The sequence below is a fragment of the Petromyzon marinus genome, chromosome 24, assembly GCF_048934315.1.
Source record: "Petromyzon marinus isolate PM22_M1 ecotype Great Lakes invasive population chromosome 24, UKy_Petmar_22M1.pri1.0, whole genome shotgun sequence".
NCBI lineage: Eukaryota > Metazoa > Chordata > Hyperoartia > Petromyzontiformes > Petromyzontidae > Petromyzon > Petromyzon marinus.
The window spans coordinates 3,712,063-3,736,113 of record NC_133690.1 but is presented as its reverse complement, the minus strand read 5'-3'; the positions used below and the strand labels follow the sequence as shown (position 1 = coordinate 3,736,113).

General features: G+C 46.4%; 1 protein-coding gene across 2 annotated transcripts; it reads right to left on the bottom strand.

The window, feature by feature from the left end:
• Positions 1–3,640: 3,640 nt before the first annotated feature.
• LOC142928880 (uncharacterized) lies at positions 3,641–23,003 on the bottom strand. 2 transcript variants are annotated; one of them, XM_076069332.1, is made up of 9 exons: positions 22,674–23,000; positions 19,920–20,160; positions 16,183–16,251; positions 13,172–13,204; positions 10,099–10,152; positions 9,127–9,156; positions 6,715–6,792; positions 5,070–5,240; positions 3,642–4,621 (listed from the first exon to the last, which is right to left on the bottom strand). In XM_076069332.1, exons 2-9 carry the CDS (start codon positions 20,155–20,157, stop codon positions 4,416–4,418), a joined length of 879 nt encoding a protein of 292 aa, XP_075925447.1. In that variant the 5' UTR covers positions 20,158–20,160; positions 22,674–23,000; the 3' UTR covers positions 3,642–4,415. The 2 variants fall into 2 exon arrangements, with proteins under 2 accessions (XP_075925448.1, XP_075925447.1); XM_076069333.1 differs by lacking the exon at positions 13,172–13,204 and having other exon boundaries at positions 3,641–4,621; positions 22,674–23,003.
• Positions 23,004–24,051: the final 1,048 nt, after the last annotated feature.

The following is a 24,051-nucleotide window of genomic DNA, read 5'->3' as shown; positions in this document are numbered from 1 at the left end:
GATTCCATAATAAATGTTTTTGGGTTAGATCGCGTTATTTATAAATGTGTCGTAGCCCTCCACCACCCGACACGGCCAATCAGTAAAAAAGTGTCACGTTTACAAAGGACAAATAATTCACTACTTTAGCCCACCGGTGTGTTGAAGAGTGAATCAACATCATTAAAAATTTGAGTACGACGTTTCGCTGGTAATTACATGCAGCATCATCGGGCAATTTGCCAGAATGGTGAGGCCTTCCACTTGCTCCCGGTCCTAAATAGAGCAGCAGCAAGGTGACGTCATCATTTAATTCATTCAGGTGCAGTGATTTGAGGCGGAGAGGGGTATTGTAATTATATAATCGATTGGTAATCACCAAAGTTCCTGTACCTGACACCATCGCAATCATTGAAGACTTGGTTCATCAAGGACTAAACACTGAGGTACCCCCCCCTGGTGAGACACTGCTCAACCAATACATACTTCACTTGGAATGGAACTTTCTACAAACAAACTGAGGGCACCCCAATGGGCTCCCCCCTATCTCTGGTTATAGCCAACATTTTCATGGATAAATTTGAGACTGACGCCATCCAGACTGCCACTCTGCGCCCAACCTTATGGAAGAGGTACGTGGATGACACTTTTGTCATCTGGCCACATGGCCGGCCTGCTCTAGACCAATTCTTCGACCACATCAATTCCATACACCCAGCCATCAGATTTACCATGGAAGTCGAAAAAGATGGCAAGCTACCTTTTTTTTCGATGTTCTAATAAAAAAGAGACCTGATGGTTCAATGAGCCACTCTGTCTACAGGAAAGCTACCCATACGGATGCTTATCTGAAACCGGATTCCCACCACCATCCATCACAAAAGAATTCTCTCATCGAGACTCTGCACCATAGAGCCCAATGCATATCCGACCAGGAACACATAGGCAGTGAACTCAAGCACGTACACCAAGCTCTTAAGGCCAATGGTTACTCCGACTATACAATCCGCAAAGCTATCACTCAAACCATGAAGAAGGACCCTCTTGAGGAGCCTTTCAAAACCATCACTTTACCCTACATTGCGGGGATCACAAAAAAGATCTCCAAAATCTTGAATAAACACAAGATCCAGGTCCGTTTCAACACATTACATAAAATCCGTGATCTGGTTCCGTCTGTAAAAGATGTGATTCCGGACTTACAGTACCCTGGTGTCTACAAACTAAGTTGCCTCTGTGGTAGTAGTTACATTGGAGAAACCAATCGACATGTCTCGGACCGCATTCGTGAACACAAAGCAGACCTTAAACACGGCAGGACCAACACCTCGGCCGTGGCAGATCACTGTTATAATTCAGTAGGCTCACATGACATTGACTTCTCCAAGACAGAGGTTCTTTGCAAGCGATCAGGCTACCATGAGAGATTCGTTCATTAGGCTATCCACATATGCAAACACAGACAAACAATTTCAACCGAGAAGATAGATTCTGGCTTAGCAATCATTGGAAGGATTTGATAAACCATTTCGGGTCTTAATTGATTGTTCACGCTTACGGTGGCTTTTAGACAGCATACATTAATTTGTCGTCTACCCCCTCCTCTTTTCCGAACATAGATGGACTCGTCCTTCTAAACAAACTGTCAAATCGCTCTCCGTGGTGCTAATGTTTAAAAATAAATAAATACAAACCGCCACTTCTTTCAAATGTTTCTTGCCGTTGGTTTTCACACCTGATGATGACTGTTTGTGTTACAGTCGAAACGTCGTGAGAATTTTATTGATTTATATATATTTTATTGTTTCCCTTCAACGTGACTTTACCAAAAGAACCAAGAATATGTTTTAGTTGTTTGGGGTGGGGGGGCAGAGCTTTGTGACGTCATATTTGAGGAGGGGGGTCTGACTTTTTGTAACACCGTGTGACTTGGGGGGGGGTCAAAAATCACCCAAAATCGCGCGTGACGTCATTCATGGACGGCCCCTAAGATCACTGCTACATTGTTTTTATAACTTTATATTGGTCATTTCGAATACGTTTTGGTTTCGCCATATTTATTTGTTGTAGTATAGAGTTAGACTGATCACTTTAATCTAAATTGCCAGAGATAGCCGGGCTAGCAGCAGATAGAGCCCGGGTCCCTATGAAGGACCCAGTGTAAGGGGCACTTACCTCTGGTGCAGTAATTGCTCCCTTGTGTTAATAAACCGGCGGAAGCCCTTACCTGGAAACCTGCCTCCGAGTCGTCATTCACCACGCAACATATTCATAATGGGCCCCAAGCGTGGTGATCGTGTTTATTTATTTAAGTTTTGTTTACTTATTCTTACGTTTATTTTTGTTTCTTTTATTTCTGTTTAGTTAGGTTTCGCACGTACGTGTTATAGTTTTACCGTCGTTATTTGCATGTGCATTTCTCGCCGGCCAAAATAAATGTGCAAGCTAAATATAAAGGCTCTCTGTTTTTACATTCGTCCATGTTCTGGTCCCTCACCAGACGAAAGTGCAAGGTGTTCCTGTACCTGGTGGGCTGCGTAAACACCGCCACTAGGGGGAGACAAAGGCGGCCGGGCGTGGTGCTGACCACCCACTCCCTTCGTGTGCTGTGCCGGCCTTCATCGGCGGTGCTTGCGAGCAGCACTTGCCACAACAGCCTGTTTTGGGGATACGTGGGATCGTCGTTGTGTGCGTGTCTGTGTCTGTGTGCGTGTCTGTGTTTGTGTGCAATTGGGAGGTGGTCCCCCTTCCGACAAGCAAGTCAATGTCAGGGACTTAATGTTTTATTTACTTTTCAGTATTATTAAAGTATTGAGTTTCACAATGCTTACCTTTTGGTGAACTTTGACATATTTTGTAAAACTGTCCTATATGTACATTTAAATATTGTAGGTACATGATTGCGTTACAACTTACGAACAGTTCCGGATGCGAACGGGTCTGAGGAACGGAACCAGTACATGTCGATAACCGTCCCGTGCAGTAATTTAGCACTTAATTAGCTAGAAGTCAAATCACAAATTCAATGTCAAAATCAAACTAAGAATGGGGGAAAAAATGTCAAAAAGAGCAATGTAAAAATATGTTATGAGTTAACATAGCAGAATCACAAAAATAAACAATGCCAATAATATGCTATCAGATGCCTATACAGAGTGCTTCGCTACGTGAACAAAAATGGCACCCTACCATCTAAACACATAAAGCAAGACAGCGGGCAAGCAGGGTCACAGGTAGCGATTGTGGGGCGCGAAGTCCACCCTGACGTCCACCCTGCCACTCTCGCTGGACAGGTGGGGCACGACGTCCACCCTGACGTCTACCCTGACGTTCACCCTGCCACCCTCGCCGGGCAGGTGGGGCACGACGTCCACTCGTTGCGCTCCTTCCTCCACCGCGTCGGTCAACTCCCGCCAGGCCCCCGCTGAGCGAGTGACGGGGGCCCCCGATGCTCACGCTGCTGGCCTCGGAGCCACACGGGGTTAAAATACACGCCCGTGCACACCACAGCTGCCACTATTAGAGGGGCCGTGGAGCGCGCTATTACCTGAGAGCGCGCTCACACCCGAGCGATTACCTCACTCGCGCAAGACATGGTGACGATCCAGCGGTCACCACCCCGCGTTCACTCTCGCCGCATGTTCCCCCACCGCCACCGAGGACTCGGCTTGCACACGCAGTCGCTCCACACAGAAATTGCAGACACCACACCATCGACGGTCTGTGCTAACTTTTATTCTCGGCGCAAACCACAATCCCTTAAAGCTGCCCAGTCGGCACTACCGGGGGGACTATCTTGCGAGAAAAGCCTAGGCCTACTGCCGTCTGCGCTCCTGCTCACCCAAGCGTCCTACCATGTACCTCGTAGCCGTACTCGCGGCGTCACACGGATGCTGTGAGAGGCGGAGGGAAGAGGACGAGAAAGCCTTGCCTAACACGGCCTCGTAGTGGCGAATGACTGGCGAATACACACTGCCTTTCTCGCTTTTTCCACCCCGGCTTCCCAGATGTCGTGAATGACTCAGCGCGGCTGGCCCGGTAATCTTTTTGCGCCCATACATTATTAAGCCAACTCAGGGGCACCGCGATGTGACTTGTCCTGCGAGGGTCGGCCAATCCCCTGGCACCGGGAAACCGTGGGACTTTCCTCATAGGAACCCTTCGGATTAAAACCCGTTGTGCCAAGCAATCCCACGCCAGGACACTACGTGTGTGCGCTCTGTGTGTATTCAGTGTGTGGTCGCGGAGTTTGCAGAGTGGTTTCGAGGCCGTGGCACCACACAATCCCTGCAAACTCCAGCATATGTGTGTGTGTGTGAAAGTGAGTGTGCGCGCATGTGTTTATCTGTCTTTATTTGTGAACCCGAACAGTTTGACTTTTGAACAGGCCTCAGGAATAAGGAACCCGTTCGTAAGTCGGGGGACTGCCCGCACTTTCATTTGCGTGGCCTTTCTTTCTTTGGTCCACTGCGGGATGATTTGTGCGCGCCGGCTTTTTTGGTTTGATTTTCCCGGGCAGGCTTCGTTGGATGCCCAGGCATCTTCACATCGGGCTCCTGTCGTTTCTGCTCTTCCGCAGCGTCCAATCCCTTTTCCATGTCGGGGGCAGATGTTGATTTTTTATGTCGCGTGAAGCACATTACTGAACATAAAAGGGGACAAGGGAGTAAACGGGTTAGTGTGAGCCACTAAATGCACATGCATGTAAGTATCTGTAGTTATCTATTTGTGCATGTGTGGGTTTTTCTCCGGGTCAATCTCTGCCTGCATCTTTCCGCGTGTATCTTTGTACGGGTCTGACACTGTCTGTGTCTATAGCTGTCTGTATCCTTCGTGTCTCTCAAAGTGTTTGTAAACGTGTCTCTGTGTCTCTCTAGATCTTAAGAGATTGAAAACTAATTTCTTCAAGAAACTGCTCGTTGTTGTGTTTAGTTTGCTGTCCTTAACCCCGCCCCTCCGAATAGCACTGTTGGCTACGGAAATGTGTGAAAGAAATTCAACATACACACATCTCCCACGATGATCTGCAGAGGACTCTACTTGTTGTTAAAAACGGCTCTGCTATCTGGAGGAACAAGCTAAAGGCTCACCGATGCAGAAGACGATTAAGCATAGCATGGCTGGCACGATCACAATCAGTGCAATCACGCTGGTCTTCGTGGGCTCAAACTCAGGGTCGTAGTCTGGCTCTGGGATGACGTCGGGATCGACGTCGTCCAGAACCTCCAAAGGTGCTCGCCGTTGCTTTTCCAAAATAGTTCCTGTAACACAAAGACAAAGATAAAGGTCCCCCGTGTAGCCTTAACAGACTGTCGGGGCAAGTGCTGTTAGCGAGCACCTATGAAGGCCGGTAACGGTACACGAGGGGGTGGGTGGCCAGCACCACGCCCGACCGCGTTCGTCTCCCTAGTGGTAATGTTTACACACCGCACCAGGTACTCATTTGAGGCTGAGTCGTTCTAGAGGAGGCCCGGGACCGGTTCAGATAATCGTCACAGGTTTTGGCCGTGAGCGGGAATCGAACTCGGGTCGCCGGGTTCATAGCGCAGCGCGCTAACCGCTACACTACCGCTCCCCACTTCCTGTAACACATACATGCATACACGCGCAGGTGAGTTAGTGACGTTTACAGACTTAAAAAAAATTCCTCGAACATTTTTACATCATTGCTTTTTGTAAAAACCTAGCAGAGTGAATTTAGTCGTATCCTTGGCAGCAATGGGCAATGGCTGTATCTACGTTGAACTTCTTTCACACCGTAACGTAGCCACCGTGCTAATCGGAGGTGTGGCGGGCGGGGGGCGGAAGGACAACAAACTAAACACAAACATCAGCAATGTTTAAGAAGGCAGAAGCGTCGGGCGATACGAGCCGGGAGCAGCACTCTGGACAGCGCTGCTTGAAGGGCTCCATGAAGAAGATGTGAGCAAATCTTTTTGGCCATTCTCACACTCGTGAGGTTGCTCTGCTGTGACATTTTTGAAGGGTTTCTCTGCCTCCTGACAATAATGCCCAGAGTGCACCAGGAAAACAATTCAGAAGACAACGAAGTGCCTGTAAAGTGTATTGTCTTTTTTACTCGGCTTGATATGGAGACTTAGTAATGACATGGTGACACTTTTTTTAAAAAATGTTACTGCGCTGACGTCACCACAGTGCGAGCGAAATTCATTGTTCCTACAATTTTGATTTAAAGCTTTCGTGACTGCAGGGATTCATATTCTTGGTTCTTTCGGTAAAGTCACGTAAAAGGGAAAAAGAATATAATAGAAAAATATATTATATTTTTTATTATTTTATTGTTTCCCTTCTACGTGACTTTACCGAAAGAACCAAGAATATTTTTGATCTATATATATTTTATTATTTTATTGTTTCCCTTCTACGTGACTTTACCGAAAGAACCAAGAATATTTTTGATTTATATATTTATTATTTTATTGTTTCCCTTCAACGTGACTTTACCGAAAGAACCAAGAATATGAACCAAGAATGTGTTCCTACAATGTTTGTGCTTGTTGCTCTACCCCTGCCTAGTTATGCAAATTGAGCATCTCAAGGCATTGCACATGCATGGAACGATGCATCGATGTTAATGAATAAAATGAATACTTCGATTCATCGTACTTGGATTGCAAGGACAACGCGACAGATTTTACGAGAGTCATATTTTAGGAGTGATATAAATTGCACGCAGTGAGGCATTCCTGACGTTATAACTCCAGGATGACGTACGTTCACAATAAGACAGGCAGACTTCCTTATTCTCTTTCTGGCAGGATTCGCAGCGCAGGGCAGATACATACGTGGGTTCTGCGGACAAAAAAAACACATGGATGGAGTTAAAAGGCTGTTGATGTCTGCAGATTGCAGAGAAGATTGGGGTCACGAAAGTTCACGTGATGGAACCAGATGTCACGTGCATTTTCAGTAGGGGCAAATGTAAACGCTACGAAGTTCCATTTATCACCTTTTTGATTGATTTTTTATTCGCTTTTTTTCTCAAATAGAGATAAAAAAGTATGAAACCAATTTGTACGCATGTTGAACTGCTTTCGCACCGTACATAGCCAACCGTGCTAATCGGGAGGTGCAGGAAGAAGGACAACGAACTAGACACGTACATTTCCTGCAGGAATGTCGGTCACGTGGTTTGACCATTTACTCGTCACACCGTTCAATGCGAGTTGGTGACCGTGGGGGGGATTAGGTTTCGGTCGTGGCATCGGGATCGGTTTGGATGTCACCCACCGGTGACGTTACGCATGACCAGCGATCAAACTCAGGCAGTGGGGTTCGTGGCACTGCCCGAACCGCCGCGACACCCACACGATAAGAATGATAAACGTTTACTTGCCCAGTCGAGTGTGTCAAGCAATTGCATTTAGAACACGGTGAGCGAGTTTAAGGTCGAAATAAGCGACATGTGATGACTCCAAGCAGTCTGTTACGTTCAGGATAAGACTAAAAACAAAACTGTTGTTGAGCAGGGCCCTACATTTAGATGTTTGGCCAATTCCATGCAAGACCGTTTGGCAGGAAACAAGCGCACTTGGAGACTGTGCCTGCACGTGAGTTGAGAACACTCAAGAGCTCAACACGAGTTGACTCCTCGATACGTTGCTGTGCTGCCGTCACGCCACGACTTCGTTAAAATTGGGCTTTACTTTCAGGTAATCCTTCATTATATTATTCAGTTAGAATATTACAGTAGATCATCGATTATCCGGTGGCTTCGGGGGGCAGGGGGCGCCGGGTTTTCAAAAACGTCGGATAATCAAATGACTATTTAAAATTGCTTATTTTTGCACGCTGTGTTTTTCGGTGTTGTGCATGTGCTTTTGCGTTTTAAATTTGTTTACTACATAACATTTGCATAAATATCCTACTCTAAAAAAAAAATCCTAATAAAAAAAGTGACTATTTACTGTACTGTAGTAACCACTCTAATATTGAAGACTCGAGTATACACATGAAGCATTTTCATTGTTTAAGTTGTATGTATGTAGTGTATAATGTACCGTATATGATATTTCACAATGAAATCAAGCATAGCTACCTTTTTTGTCACGCCAAACGGTGCCTCTGGAGGGGTTTTGCCAAATCGGCCCGGGACTGCCGGATAATGTGGGAAGCTGCCGGATAATCGAGGATCAACTGTATTTGGTCAATTGTCAGCAGGTTTAGCCTGTACATGTGGAGTTGGTGCAGGTTTTCCAGATAAAAGCCGGGGGGAAAGTGTTGCATTCAAAGGCAAACATTTGTCATGACAATGTTAGAATGTTGGGCAAGCGCCATTATCAAGCACATGGTGACGTCGTCGTTGACGTGCTTGAACGACCGTGATGCTGAAGCCGACAGTCGGTAGCGCTCGCTCACATTTCCAGAATAACGCTCGGACCTTTTTGGCCTCATAAATTGTCCACGCACACGGGCACATGCACACATGCGTGCACGCACATACACAAATACAAAGTTCGAGCACCTATGAAGGCCGGCACGGCACACAAGGGGGAGTCGACCTAGGGGAGGCCCAGGACTGGTTCAGATCATCATCACTGGTGTTGGCCGTGAGCGAGAATCGAACTCGGGTCGCCAGGTTCACAGTGCAGTGCGCTAACCGCTAAGCTACCTCTCCTCTGACACACACACGCACACACGTATGCATACTGTCTCATGTGATAAGGTGATAAAGACGCAGTCACGGCACCCATACCGTCTTACAGAATCGCCTACATATATTGTAGACTAGTAGTTAGTGACGTCATGTCACGCTCGCCCTCCGGTACGATGACGTCACGTACGGTGACGTCATGGACAGGGGGCGGGACGGTGACATGTCCCCCTGGGATATTTAGGTTGGGACCCGTGACGTGTTCGTGGTCGTTGCGGGGAGCCAAGGAACGTGTGAAGTTGGAAGTTGGGACCCAGGGTAGGGGGAAATTGGCACCAGGCTAGCGTAGCCTGCGGATGCTAGGGAATCCCCAGTACCCTTCCCCTGGGGGAGCGATGAGTGAGCGTGCAGTACACGGAGTCGTGAATGAAGAAAAGTCCTTAATAAAACAACTGGCGCAAGCCCCCACATGAAGATCTGCCTCCGAGTCGTCATTTACGCCTCAACATATATACAGGTGTACACAATCTTACCACAGACAGGGCATGACGGTTCCTTCGAAGCTGAAAAACAAAAAGGAAAGGACAAAACGTAACGGTTAGTTAAATTATATTCGCATTAGTTGCTTAACAACACAGTCACAAATCCCATACATCATCACCACACACAGCAGGGCGTGTAACCAGGTAAGGGTGAAAGTGTCCTGCTCATGCCACTGCTGGCTAAAGGGCCTCCACTCGAGGTACAGAGATCCCGTCTACAGAGTATTTGGTCTACTCTTCCAAGGTGGCCAGAGACAGGAATATCCACACTTTGCCACACCGTATTGGACGTGCTGATCGACTGATTATGGTGTGTCCCCATGCCTACCGCTCGGTGGACAGAGGAGGAAAGATTTGACAAACTTGCATTAGGGTCACAAGGAAAGCGAGCATGGATACATTAAGTTTAATATGTGGGCTTTCGCGACCAATATACATAAGAGGTTTTCTGGGTTAGATCGTGTGAATATAAATGTCGTTACTCCCACCACCAGCACCACCCAACACAGCTAATTAGTAAGGTTTGCCATGTAAACAAACGTGTCAGTTACTAGTTCAGCAATAACCGGTGTGTTGAAGAGTAAACCCACAACATCTACAATTCGAGTACGACGTTTCGCCGGTAATTACAACTAGCCTCATCAGGCGACAGCTAATTATACCGCTGTATTAATAATAATGATCCTATACCAAACGAAAACCTCTTATGGATGGACACATTAAGAGTTAAAGTTACAAATCTGTACCGCGCACAAGAGCAAGTGGGAGGGGACAGGTGTTAGCTTGATGCAGGTTCGTGAAGCATCAACAATGCCGTACTATGGTTAGTCTCGTCCCCACCACGGTAACGTGTTAGACACCGGTATTCTCAACACTGCTCATGTGAGCAGGAGGGAGGAGGAGGAAGACAACGATTGATGTTTGCGTCGCGCTGGGTGTGAGGGTGCAATGGGCAGGACTTACTCTTCAAAGCTTCCTGAAAATCCTTCCATAACTTGATGAGTTCTCTCCAGTAGACTGCCATGAGAGAGAGAGAAAAAAACAAGTGAACAATTTGTAAATACAGTAAAACCTTGGATTGCGAGTCACTTGGTCTGCGAGTGTTTTGCAAGACGAGCAAAAACTTTAAATAAATATTAATTTTATAAACGAGCGAGGTCTTGCAGTACGAGTAGTGTACGTGTACGCTTTGTCTGCCGAGCGTCACGTGATCACAACTGAGCCGATGGTTCTTCTCTCTCTCTCGCTGCGGGATTGTGGGTAATCGTCTCCCATGCTCGGTCTCAGTCGGCGTGCCTGACTCGTATAGTCAAGATTCGTGCGAGCGTATACTGTTTACTATAGTACTATAGTGTTGTGACCACGTGTATACTGTTTACTACAGTACTATAGTGTTGTGACCACGTGTCTACTGTTTACTACAGTACTATAGTGTTGTGACCACGTGTATACTGTTTACTACAGTACTATAGTGTTGTGACCACGTGTATACTGTTTACTATAGTACTATAGTGTTGTGACCACGTGTATACTGTTTACTACAGTACTATAGTGTTGTGACCACGTGTATACTGTTTACTACAGTACTATAGTGTTTACTACAGTATAGTGTTGTGACCACGTGTGTGTGCATAAAGCATTTTTGTTATTTTGTGTCCAAGTGTAGTGACTGTTCTTTAGTAACTGTACTGCAACAATGCCCCCCATAAAATCCTCAAAAGGAGGCAAAAGCAAGTGTCATTGGATAGGTTCCTTGTTAAAGTCACACAAAAATAAAAAGATTCCAGTGAGCCAACAGATGCCAGTGATTCCGTTAGTGACAGTGAAAGTCGTCCTACACAATAACCCTCCTCCTCTCCTCTCTTTCGTCTCCCTCACACCAGCCACGATTAAATTAAATTACTTCATATTAAATTTAAATAAGAAAAATATAAAAAGGTATTTTGCATGAATAATTTTTACATGAATATTTCTGGGGTTGTGGAACGATTCATCTGAGTTTCCATTATGTCTTATGGGGAAATTCGCTTTGATATACGAGTGCTTTGGATTACGAGCACGTTTCCGGAACGAATTATGCTCGCAATCCAAGGTATCACTGTATAGTGCAAAGACTTTTAAAATATTGCTTCATGATTGCCCCTGTACATGTCTGTCCATTGTACTCGCATTTTTTTTTTTACAGATGACAGCTTTCAGCTCCAGGAACTGGTCACACTTCTGTGACGGTGGCCAACATTTGCATTCATCACGACAGTTTCCAAAACGTCATAAATATTGCAAGCCATTAAAATGATGCCAGCAATGTCTTTATAGTTACATGCAACCTATTTCAATTTGCTTATTCGTGTCTCGACGATAAATCATCAGGGCCATATTATCCAATCGGCACAGTAGGTACAGTAGGGACCTGTGCCCAGTGCCTACAAATACTTAAGGGCCTACAAAAACTAAAGGGCTTACGAAGACACATTTTTACCACGTTTTTTGTTTGTATGCATTATAAAAAATCAAATGTAACCAGGATATCTTCTTGAATAAATATATTTGTATAGCAAGGATAGGCACAGTGTACAAAGAGGCAAAGTCACGTCAATGTTATCTGTGGCACGCAGCACGCTCCCATCAATTTAGGGCACATCCTAAATAATACGTGTATCAGTAATGACGTCTGTACAGCACCTGGACGAAGTACCGTGCGAAACAAGCGGAGTGACGGCGGCGGTAGCAGTAACATGGGGCAGCAGCAGTAGCAACTATAGAAAGTTGTCACTGAAGGCCAACGAAACAGAAGTGCCCAGGGCCTACAAGAACCTTAATCTGGCCCTGTAAATAATTGATTTTGTTATATCATTCAATCATCCCTTTAAAACATTTTGCAGAACACCTTCCGGACCAGGCAGGTGTGTGTTTCTGGCTCCTGATCACAGCCTGTAGAGTTCCCTGGTGTCCTCTCACATGAATCCCAAACTCTCATTTGTGAAAAAATTTACATCGCCAAAACATCCTCAAGGAGTTTTGAGACTCAGTCAGGATTTCTTTGGTAAATAATGCACATTATTGTAAAAGGTGGTCTAAATTAGTTTAGTGAGAAATTAATTCCGTATTTATATTTCGGGAAATTAACTATTGGGCCATCCTGTAGATCTGCCAGCATTATTTGGCTCATCATACAAAACCTGTTGCATTAATGAAAATGATTAATACTAAACGTGTTTTTTTTGGGGTTAAATCACGTAAATATTAATCGCCCGATTAAGCTGGTTGTAATTACCAGCGAAACGCCGTACTCAAATTGTAAATGTTGTGCCTTTACTCTCCAACACACCGGTGTGCTGAAGTAGTAACTAATTGGCACGTTTTGTTTACGTGACAAACCTTACTAATTGTCTGTGTCAGATGGTGTTGGCTTAACAACACATGCAATGTACAGATGGAAAAGGTGGAGTCCATGTTTTTCTTGTCACGCCTTCTCCTGGAAAGCCAGGGTATAGCAGCACCTCGACGCCCACAGTCAGGGAGTTCCGTAACATCTGTGTGCGGTCCACCAACCCTCGCTGCCTCCACAGTGCTGGAATACAGCAATGTATGGCCACCATCGGCAGGCTAATTTCTTGGATTACGAGAATTTCATAACCAATTATACCACTATTGTGCTTTTTGAGGCATACACAATATTTTGGGTAGACATTTAAATGTCTACCCAAAATATTTTGGGTAGACATTTAAAGACATTTAAATGTCTACCCAAAATATTGTACCTTTATTAAGTAAAAAGAACTTTAATATATATTTATTTTCCAGTTTTACCCCAGAATGATATAATTCTGGGTTTTGGTATTGATAACAGCTGGGTGGTTAGTTTTCTTTTGGGGGTTATCTTTTGAATAGTTTTTGTGAAAATATTACAAGAGTCTACGGCGCACTGAGAGATGAAATATTCCCAAGCATAGCAAAAAGCAACCAGTCGGATCTCTCAAAACAAATCAAAACTGAATTTCCCACAGTCAGGCTCAATGTTTTTCCCCACACTTACTGGCATAGTGTTTTTGACTCAGCTGACCGGAAACTGTGAATGACAGAACCAATACATAGTTAACAAGGCAGGAGTGATCAAGCACGTAAAAAAACGGCAGTGTTTGTGTTTATGCTGATACGGAGTTATACGAAGCGCACATTATAAACAAACCGAGACAGCATTGAAGGTGCGACCAACAGACATCACGTGTTTAGATACCAGGGGTGGAATGATTAACCGTTGAGTCTTAAGCTCACGATACGTGCAACGAATCACTCGTGTATAAGCCCATGGTGTATCTCTTTTGATTTACATTGAGTCACGGGTTCACGTGACTCTTGAAACCACGACCACGAACATGACTGCAATTATCAAATAAATATTTAATAAATATTTGTAAATCATTATTCTTGTTGGGCCAGGAAACCCTCAACAATGTCAAGACTTTTCCGGAGAGTTATGCCATATTTTTACGGAAGAGGGTGATCTTGCTTTGAGAAATCCAAATTGTTTATTTTGCAGCTAATTGATCAGCATTCGGGTGTTTGGCCAATACCAGTAATACTGTATTGTGTTTTTTGTTGTTGCTTTGCGAGGACATTAGGGATCTGGGCGGAAACCCATGCAGAACAGGCGTAGAACAAACTGCACGCAGAGAGGTGCACATGTTGGGAATCAAACTCAGGTCTTACTGTAATGCTAAACTAAACTACTAAAACTATGTTTTATTTCACCAGTTAAAACCCACCGAGCTATGTCGCTCTTTTTCAGAAGCGACCTGACCACAAGTGATGGCCCAATGAAGTGGCGTATCACGTGGACATTTATAGCAGCCGAATACTCTAAACGCGGATGTTGATTCTAAATGTGAAGGGGAAATCTGGAGGACCTGGGGAAAATCCGCACGACCGCAGGAACAGACATGCAAACTCCAAATATAAAAGCATTAGGGACGGGATCGAACCCTCGACCTCCTGTATACCCGGCGAGGTAGTTAACATCTCGCCACCAATTGTGTCATTAAATCGTTCCACATTGTCATGGAGAGTGGGGAGGTATTCAAATGTATTATTGGCATTTCTGTATTTGTATTAAATTAACCGATTTGCTATCCACGATGTTCGCCGTCATTACTTTGAATGCTGTTTTAATTTGTAGCAATCTAGGCCCTGATTACTTTAATGTAGTCAAACTTTTCGTTCAAGTTAACCGTCACAACACCCACTATATGCGTGCAATTTTCAGTCTTTAGCGTGAGTAGCAACACTCACGGCTGACCGTCTCTTCTCTCACACAAATACAGTAGGCCTGTATATTTCAGAGTTCAACGTTGTCGATGTTAGGATTTGTAAAACAAATTGACGATCTTTTTTTTACTTTCAGATCATTGATTTGAGGTAATTACATAGTACCTTTGTGCATACAAAAGTGACGTCACATGATGCAGGTTTCTTTTACAGGCCCGTAAATGACACAAACATTTCATTTCCACTTACGTATTTATCAACTAAAGTGTAAAAAAAAGAGTAAGATCATTCAAAATATAGCTAGGGCCGTTTTTGGATATTCAAATCAATCTGACAATGGGCAACAAAGACAAAGATCCCCCGCATAGCCTTAACAGACTGTTCCGGCAAGCGCTGTTGGCGAGTAGCACCTATGAAGGCCGGCACGGCACATCAAATGGTGTGTCGCCAGCACCACGCCCGATCACCTTTGTCTTCCCAGTGGCGATGTTTACACACCCAAGGTCGACTCATCTGAGGCTGAGTCGACCTAGGGGAGACCCAGGACCAGTTCAGATAACCGCCACTGGTGTTGGCTGTGAGCTAGAATCAAACTCTGGTCGCCGGGTTCGTAGCGCAGTGCGCTATCCGCTACGCTACCGCTCCCCACACAATGGGCAACACCGATAGCAACACCCGCCATTCGCCACTAAGTGACGGTGACGTCACCAGGCGCCTGTGCCAGGCCAGGTGCACTGAGGCCACGTGACGTGTCGAAGGCTCGCCGACAAGAGGTCTCGGAACAGACCCAGGTGCCATGGGCTGGCTGACTGAGACGACTGGTAGATGCACCAGCTGTACTCCCTGCTGTGCCAATGGTCAATACACCCACTAGCACACACACATTATACCCCTTTGTTCGGTACACTGTCTTCATATGCTCTTGCATTGCTACACGTAGATCGCTTTTTTGTCTCAATCCACTGATGGATGAGGGTTTCCCCATGCCGTACTAGTCATGGCGGTTATGTCACCATGCTGGTCGTTGTGGGTTGGAGTCAGTGGAGGGGGCTGGACATTGGAGCATAGGAGATCAGTACAACGATGGATTTTTACGGTGCTGCGTTTGGCTAACAACAGCCTGGTTGAATTTAGTTGCTCATGAATATGAAATTGCAAATTGCAAGGTATATAGTTCAGAAACTTGCACGGATGTTTCAACTGCCATGACGGAGAACGATATTTTTTATTTTACTATTTTTTTTACCAGGTAAGGCCCACTGAGCTAAATAGCTATTTTTCAAAAGCGACCTGGCCACAAATGATAGCTCAACGAAGCAGCTTACCAAGTGGAAATGTATAGCGGCCAAATACTCTCAACGCATGTTTCTAAATATGGAGGTAAAAACCGGAGGACCCAGAGAAAAATCCATGCGACTACGGGGAGAGAGAGAGAGACATGCGAACTCCAAATATACACGTAGGCTTTCGCGACCTTTATATACAGTCGTTAGGGTCAGGATCGAACCCACAACCTCCTTCATACCAGGTGAGGGAGTTACCAGGGGACCACGAGATTGCAAGTTATATAGTGTACAAACCATTACACCGTGGCATCACGCTGCTCATTTGTTAGACAACATATTAAGGTGTTGGATTTGTTTTCTCTCCAAAAATCCTGGAAAACTGTGGAGCAAAGTATCGGTTTGTTTGCGTTCTCTTGAGCTAGGCTGCTGAAACGACTTCTGCCGAGAGCGTGCGAGTCAGCCCGCTGACATGCCCCTCGAGTCCGAACGCACGTACCGTCTCCAATTCTGTTGTTCATCTCCACAAACTTGGAGCCCATGGTTTGCTCCACCTGCTCGTACAAATCTACAAGACGGTGAACAACACGCACGCACGCACGGACAGAGCGTTCCAGTTAACACGGCCAGCCTTTTCCGAATCCACAAGACGGTGAACAACACAGACGCACCGACAAAGAACGTGCACTCTGGTGAACACGGCTAGTGGGGATGAGAGGCACACACGAGATGGAGCTACAAACGTCCACGGCTATCTGTTTGGTTTGGGTCAAGGTGCGGTCCTGCAATGTCTTGCTCGTGTCACTGCTGCGGAAGGGCCTCCACCTAAGAGGTTATTTTGGCCGTTGGACAGATGCCTTCGAACGGGTTGGAAGTACCCACGACTTACTCCACCACGCGCCCGCTGCCGGAAGTGGAGTGAGCGAGCAAGTGCAAGGCCGTGCCTTGTCCCTCAAGAGAATCGGAGGCGACAAGTAGAGAGACAGACACAGAGGCTCACAGGGAGACAGTTGTAGAGAGACAGAGAGACACGGGCTCATAGAGACACAGAGAGACACGGAGACAGAAAGAAACAGAGACTCATAGAGAGACAGTTATAGAGAGACACACAAACAGATGGGCTCATAGAGACACAGAGAGAGAGACAGACACAGAGACTCACTGAACGACAGTTATAGAGAGACGGGCTCATAGAGACAGAGAGAGAGACATGGAGATACAGACACACACAGACACTCACAGAGAGACGGTTATAGAGAGACACAAACAGATGGGCTCATAGAGACAGAGAGAGAGACATAGAGATACAGACACACACACACAGACACTCAAGCAGAAACAGTTATAAAGAGACACACAAACAGATGGGCTCATAGAGACAGAGAGAGAGACAGACACACACAGAGACTCACTGAACGACAGTTATAGAGAGACGGGCTCATAGAGACACAGAGAGAGAGACATGGATACACGCAGATAAGTGTACATACATAGAGACAGGCACAGAGATAAAGACGCATGATGTACGCAGGATGAGACAATCAAATGCAAAGAGACAAAGGACGAATGCATCGTAATTATAACTCTGTGCATTTATATTGAATGCCTCTCACCTACGTCTTATATTTCTCTAATTACCGTATTTTCCCGCATATAGCCTGCATACGCATATACCCCGCAGACGCATATACCCCGCAAAAATAACGATTTGTGTAAAACAAATTTCAGATAGCCCGCACCTCCATATACCCCGCAGGGTCTTGTTTTCTTTGTAAAAAGTGGTATACCCCGCGGGTTATATGCGGGAAAATACGGCACTGCCTCTAATTCCTATCGTTCTTTCATACCTCGCTACAAATGTTAATAATAATCTTATAACTCTATTGATGACTGTATCTCTCTTCTCTTCGAAATTAACATCTCTCCAAATTTTCTCATAATATATAAATGTAATCACCCAAGCGAGTCGGCGCATGGAACATCTAAGAGACCGGGGTGTGGAGCCAGCAGAGGGCAGATGTAGGGGCACGGTGACTGTGCATCTGTGAAAAAGAGCTTCATAGCTCATCGGATTCCTCCAGTATAAATAAATATTCCGATCCTGTATGCAGGAAATAGCAGGGGAGGGACGAGGTCACTCGAGGCCGTGAGCGGTCGAGCCGAGCTAAACGATCTCCGGCGGACAGTCGGTGGATGAGAGGGGAATGGAAAGCCCTGGGGGGAGGGTGCGAATGGCCAGAGGGGGCCGGTGGATGTGCAGACGACAGGGGGCAGCGTGATGGGTGTTAGCGCGAGGACACGGCCAGTGTAGGAATACAACAGGGGGAAGGGACGGGGGGAGTGGCGTGGAGGCGAGAGGGCGGTGCGAGGGGAGAGAAGAGGCTGGACCAACGCAGGGGGGAGAGCGAGTGGGGAGAAGGAAAGGGGCCGTCCATAAATGACGTCACGCGATTTTGGACGATTGACCCCCCACCACCTGTCATTGTAGTGCGTATTTAATGTGGCGCTGCACTCTGATGTTATAGGAGAAAACGTTTATTAAAAAGTCTATTTAATTAAGTAAAACGTGTTGTCTATATTTATTTAAAGTTGTGCATTTTGATGTGACGTCACATTTCTCAAACCCCCCCCCCCTCTTCGTCACAAATGTCTGACCCCCCCCCCCCAGGTGCGTGACGTCATTTATGGACGGCCCCAAATGTAAAACTATTTTTTATTTTGTCAGGCAAGGCCCAATGAGCTACGCAGCTTATCTTCAGAAGCGGACCTGGCCACAAGTGATAGCTCAACGGAGTGTACTTATCGCGTGGACACTTCTCTCAGCCAAATACTCCGAAGCACGTTTCTCAACGTGGAGGTAAAAAGAGAAAAATCCACGCGGCCACAGGGAGCGAGAGAGAGACGCAAACTCCAAATATACAGCAGACGTTAGAGTCGGGATCGAACCCCCGACCTCCTGCATGAGCCGCCCGAGCGGCGGGCGGCGTTTACAGGGGAGGCCTCCTGGGGCGAAGGGGGAGGGCAGGGGGACAGCCACACGGCCGAGAGGCCACGTGGACGGAGAGGAGAGTTGGTGGCAGTGACTGGGCGGTGTGTGCGGAGTTTAATGTTCAGTGTTAGGCTCCACAGTGATGGTGGTGATGCACGCCACTCATTCACGAATCGTTGTGGAGTTGTCACGAAAGCCGCGCCGAGTTGAAAGATAAGTCTTCGAGTCGTCCCTGATTGTTGCGGTGGGCATTGCATATATTCTGAAACGCATCTTCATCCTCCAATGTCTTCTGAATACCTCTCATCTCTATTCTGTTTCACGTCCAGCTCATCTGAATACATCTTACATTCTTCTGTCTAACACATGCATTGCATAAACAGATCTGGACTAAATTACATTTTTAACACATCCACTATCTCGAGCATACATTTCCATCATCTCTCAGATACGTGTCTTACAGCTCTATTGCAGACACATCTCAGACACGTGTGTGTGTATATATACTCATAATAGAGGTTTTGGAGTATATCGCGTAAATATAAATACGTCGTTCAACCCGCCACCACCCGATACAGCCAATTAGTAAGGGGTTGTCACGTAAACAGAACGTGGCCAATTCATGACTAGTATAGCACACCGGTGTGTTGGAGAGTAAACCCACAACATTGACAACCCTTGATAATTGGCTGTGTCGGGTGGTGGCGGGTTTAACGACACATTTATATTCACACGATCTAACCCAAAAACCTCCACGATGGATGATATTGGTCGCAAAAGCCTCCTACGTGTTAAACTGATGAAATATTTACTCTTTGCACCGCATGCCTCTCGGCCTGTCAGTTGATGTGACGTGCCGAGACACAGGCTGCCCTCGTACTGCACCTCGGTGAGGAAACGAGCGCGTTGCGGTGGCTAGGAGATGTTAACTCCCTCGCCTGGTATGCAGGAGGTTGTCAGTTCAATCCCGAACCCTGACACCTGTATATTTGGAGCATACGTGACGCTCTCCCCGTGGTCGCGTGGATTTTTCTCCGGATCCTCCGGTTTTTCCCTCCACATTTAGAATCAACATCACGCGCTGAGAATATTTGGCTGCTATAAATTTCGCCGTGATAAGGCACTGTGTTGAGCTATCACTTGTGCTAGCCAGGTTGCTTCTGAAAAATAACTATATAGCTCAGTGGTCCTCCGTTGGTAAATATAAAGAGTAAAAAAATGAAATGAAAGTAAAAAGGGTGACTCACAGATCAAGCGCTTGGAATGTTCTCCCAGCAGCTTGGAGATAATATTCTGCACGCCCTTGTACGTCTTCGTGCGAATGAAGGGCCTGTCGATCTCCATCCTGTTCAGCAGCGCTTTCAGGGGCACCGCGATGGCTTCCGTGCACTTGAAGCACGGCTCGCACGGGCGGGCGACGAGCAGCAGTAGCAGCAGCGTTGGCAGCACTGCGGTCACGAGGCACGAGGAGCGCTGGGGAGCCATGGCCTGGAGAGCGAGAGAAGGGGTCACGTTTAGCGACTCGACCTTTACTCGTTGTGCCAGTGAAGCAGGCACCCATTAACGTGGGCCATTATGGAAATACAGGGGCTCCCCTACTTACGAACGAGTCAGAATCCAGAGGTGTGTTCGTAAGTTGATTTGTTCGTAAGTCCAACTTACTCCTGTCGATTCCGAACATTTTGTACATGTACACTAAATAAGAGAATAGCTTTAAAAGTTGTATAATCTCCTATACACATAGGTGCCACTGGTTCTTCAAGCTCTGCAGATGCCACCAATGCCATCTATTGTGCGGCGACTTTCGGTCCGAACAGGCAAACTGGATGTACAGACAGGTTTGTTCGTATCTCTAAATCGAATTTTCCTCAGTAGAGGAGTCCCTGTAGAACTTTATGGTCATAAAAGATGTAAGGCGCTTGCGTTACGGTAAACAAGATTGCTAAATTTGGTAATCAAAGCCAAAACATCACCAAATGCAGTTACGTGGCGTGTTTACGTTTTCGCGCCACGATTCGTAGTTCACGTAAAAAGACTAGAATCAATACGACCAGTTATAAATAACAGTGGAGCGTTGGCATTGGGCAAGGGTCTGTGGTGGTGGTGGTATTAAACCAGTATAGGGAAGGAGATGAATCTTAGAAAGAGGGTGGGCACTCAAAACAACAGCAGCGTGCACGCCCCCATCAAACCAAATCCGTCACTGGCAGCAAGGCGAGGAATAGAAATGTACTCTTTGATTTTATTCGGTAAAGTCACGTAGGTAAAACAAATTAAAATAAACAATAAAAACACGACGTTTCGGAGGCAGCACAAGCTTCATTTTATTTTAATTTGTTTTACCTACATGACTTTACCGAATAAAACCAAAGAGTATGAATCCTTGCAGTCACGAAAGCTTCAAATCTAGAATGTAAATGTCTCAGTGAGGAGAACGACTCCCCAATGAGAGGCCTTGCAGCAGCCAAACCGTGCAGCAGGAGCAGCAACAGCAGAAGTAGCAGCAGAAGCAGCAGCAGGAACAGCATCAGCATGAGCAGCAGCAGGAGCACCAGCAGCAGAAGCAGCAAGAACAGCAGCAGGAGCAGCAGTAGCAGCAGTAGCAACAGCAGCAGGTGGAGCAGCAGCAACAGCAGGAGGTGGAGCAGCAGCAGTAACAGCAGCAGCAGGTGGAGCAGCAGCAGAAGCAGGGGCAGCAGCAGCATGAACAGCAGTAGCAGCAGGAGCAGCAGCAGCAGGTGGAGCAGCAGCAACAGCAGGAGGCGGAGCAGCAGCAGTAGCAGCAGCAGAAGCAGGGGCAGCAGCAGCATGAACAGCAGCAGGAGCAGCAGGAGCAGCAATAGCAGCAGCAGGTGGAGCAGCAGTAACAGCAGCAGCAGGAGCAGATAGAGTGCTTCCATGCTCACGGCCCTGAACTCCTCCTCTGTGCAGGCGCGAGGCGTGCCGCACATTCCACATTCCCCAGCCTCTCTGCCCGTTGCCACGACTATCGATGTCCAAATGACGAGCCACTTTGTTGAGCTATCATTTGTGCTAGCCATGGCGCTTCTGAAAAATAAGTTAATAGCTTCGTGGGCTTTGCCTGGTAGGATGGGGATGGTTTAGTTTCATTTGTATGATTTGGGTGATTGTTTGCTTTACCTGTACTTTGCCCCTGCTGGACATCTGTGGAAAAGAGCTTCATAGCTCATCGGATTCCTCCAGTAAAAAGAAAGATTCTGACTTTAGTTATGAATTATAAGGTTACCAGGATAGCATTTTTCACGATACGATGCGAGAATTTTCACGATGTTATTGACTAACGCGATAATTTTCCCGTAACTCTGCATTTGTATTTCACACATTCTATCATGATTGTGCTTGGCTGGACTTACACTCCGAATAAGGTGCTTTGGCAGTTGTTCAAAGGCAGCTCCCCCAAGACAAAGCAGTCACGCCTCTTATAATCGTTGCACCTTCAAATTACAGTCTATCGTTGTCACAACGCGCTTGGCTCTCCAATCAGTTCGCATGTCAACCACGAACGGGACCAGAGTGAGCCCTGCCTCGAGATCGTCGTCGTAAGCGCGGGTCACGTGACCCCCGTTCTCTGTGCGCCACTCAACCAGCGATGATTATTCTAAGTGCTATGATTATGCTATGTGCTATGAATACTCTACGTGCTATGATTATTCTACGTGTTATGATGTGCTATGATTACTTTGCGCCCTATAATGATTTAATGTGCTATGATTATTGTACGTACTATGATTGCTCTACCTGCTATTATTATTTATACACTATGATTATTCTACGTGTTGTAGATTACTCTACGTGCTATTATTAGCCTATTATGATTATTCTATGTGCTATGCTTACTCTACGTGCTATGATTACTCTACTATGATTATTCTATGTGCTATGATTACTCTAGGTGCTATGATTATGTCTGTAATATCAAGGAGGCTCTTTCCCCGAGTCACTCACAAGCCCAGTGTAGTAGTACAAGTAGGGTCGCTTACCGCTTTTTCTTTCCAAAACGGGACTTCTCTCCAACAGTGGTGACGAGGTAATGTTGTTGTATCCCTCCCGTTGTGTTCTAACACCAATTAAGTTTTGCCTCTCCAATCAATTCGCACGTCAACCACGAACGGGACCAGAGTTGAGGCCTGCCTGGACACAGCCTGGAGATCCGTCGTCGTGAGCGCGCGAGTTGGTTGTCGTGACGACGCAGTGACGTAACAGTCACGTGGCCCGTTCTCCCAGTTCCGGGTCACGTGGCTCGTTCTCCCAGTTCCGGGTCACGTGGCTCGTTCTCCGAGTCCCGGGTCACGTGGCTCGTGTTCCGTGTGCTCGTGCGAGCCATCCAACCAGCGACGCCGCTGCGTGCACCTCGTGCTCGGCTGTGATTTGAATTCGTTAGAGACCCCCACCGGTGCCCTATATAGGCGTGCGATGATGGTGCATGCGTGATGTTGGTCGTATTGGCGGTTGTTGCTGTAGTTGGTGGTAGTTGACGATGAAAGATACTGTTATCGGTTTGTGGTGGTTGTTTTATTGGTAGTGGTTGTTGGTGTTGACTGGTGGTTGTCATTGTGTTGGATGTGGTTGTTTTATTGGTGGTGGCTGAAAGTTGTTGCTGTAGTTGGTGGTAGTTGACGATGAAAGATACTGTTATCGGTTTGTGGTGGTTGTTTTATTGGTAGTGGTTGTTGGTGTTGATTGGTGGTTGTCATTGTGTTGGATGTGGTTGTTTTATTGGTGGTGGCTGAAAGTTTTTGTTGTTTTATTGGTGGTAGATGGTGGTGGTTGTTGTGTTGATGGTGGTTGTTTTATTGGTGGTTGTTGGTGTTTTGTTATTGTTCGTGGTAGTGGTTGACGTTATAGGTAGCGGTGGTTGCTATCTGTTGGTGGTGATGGTTATAGATGTAATTGTTGTTGGTGACCATTGATGGTTGTTGTGGTTAGTGGTGGTTGTTGACATTGGTAGTGGTTGTTGGTAATGATTTCAGTTGTTGGTGATTAAAAGCGGCTTTGGTTTATAGCTGGTGGTTGTTAGTGCTGTTGTGGTAGTTTGTGCTGATGGTGGTTGCTGATCGCGTGCTGCTGGTGGTGGTTGCTGTTGAGGTGGTTGTTGTTGATGGTCATTGATAGTTGTTGTTGTGTTTACTGTCGACTCAGTCTCAAACGAGTTCCTGGTGCAGTGTGTAAACATCGTCGCTGGAGAGACAAAGGCGTCCGGGCGTGGTTCTTGCCAGACCCACCCCCTCGCGTGCCGTGCCGGCCTTCATAGGTGCTCGTTTGTAGCACTTGCCTCTAAAGTATGTTAAGGCTACACGGGGGAACTTTGTCTTTGACAGTCCAGGTGAGAGCGGCGGAACACACGCAATGCCGCACATG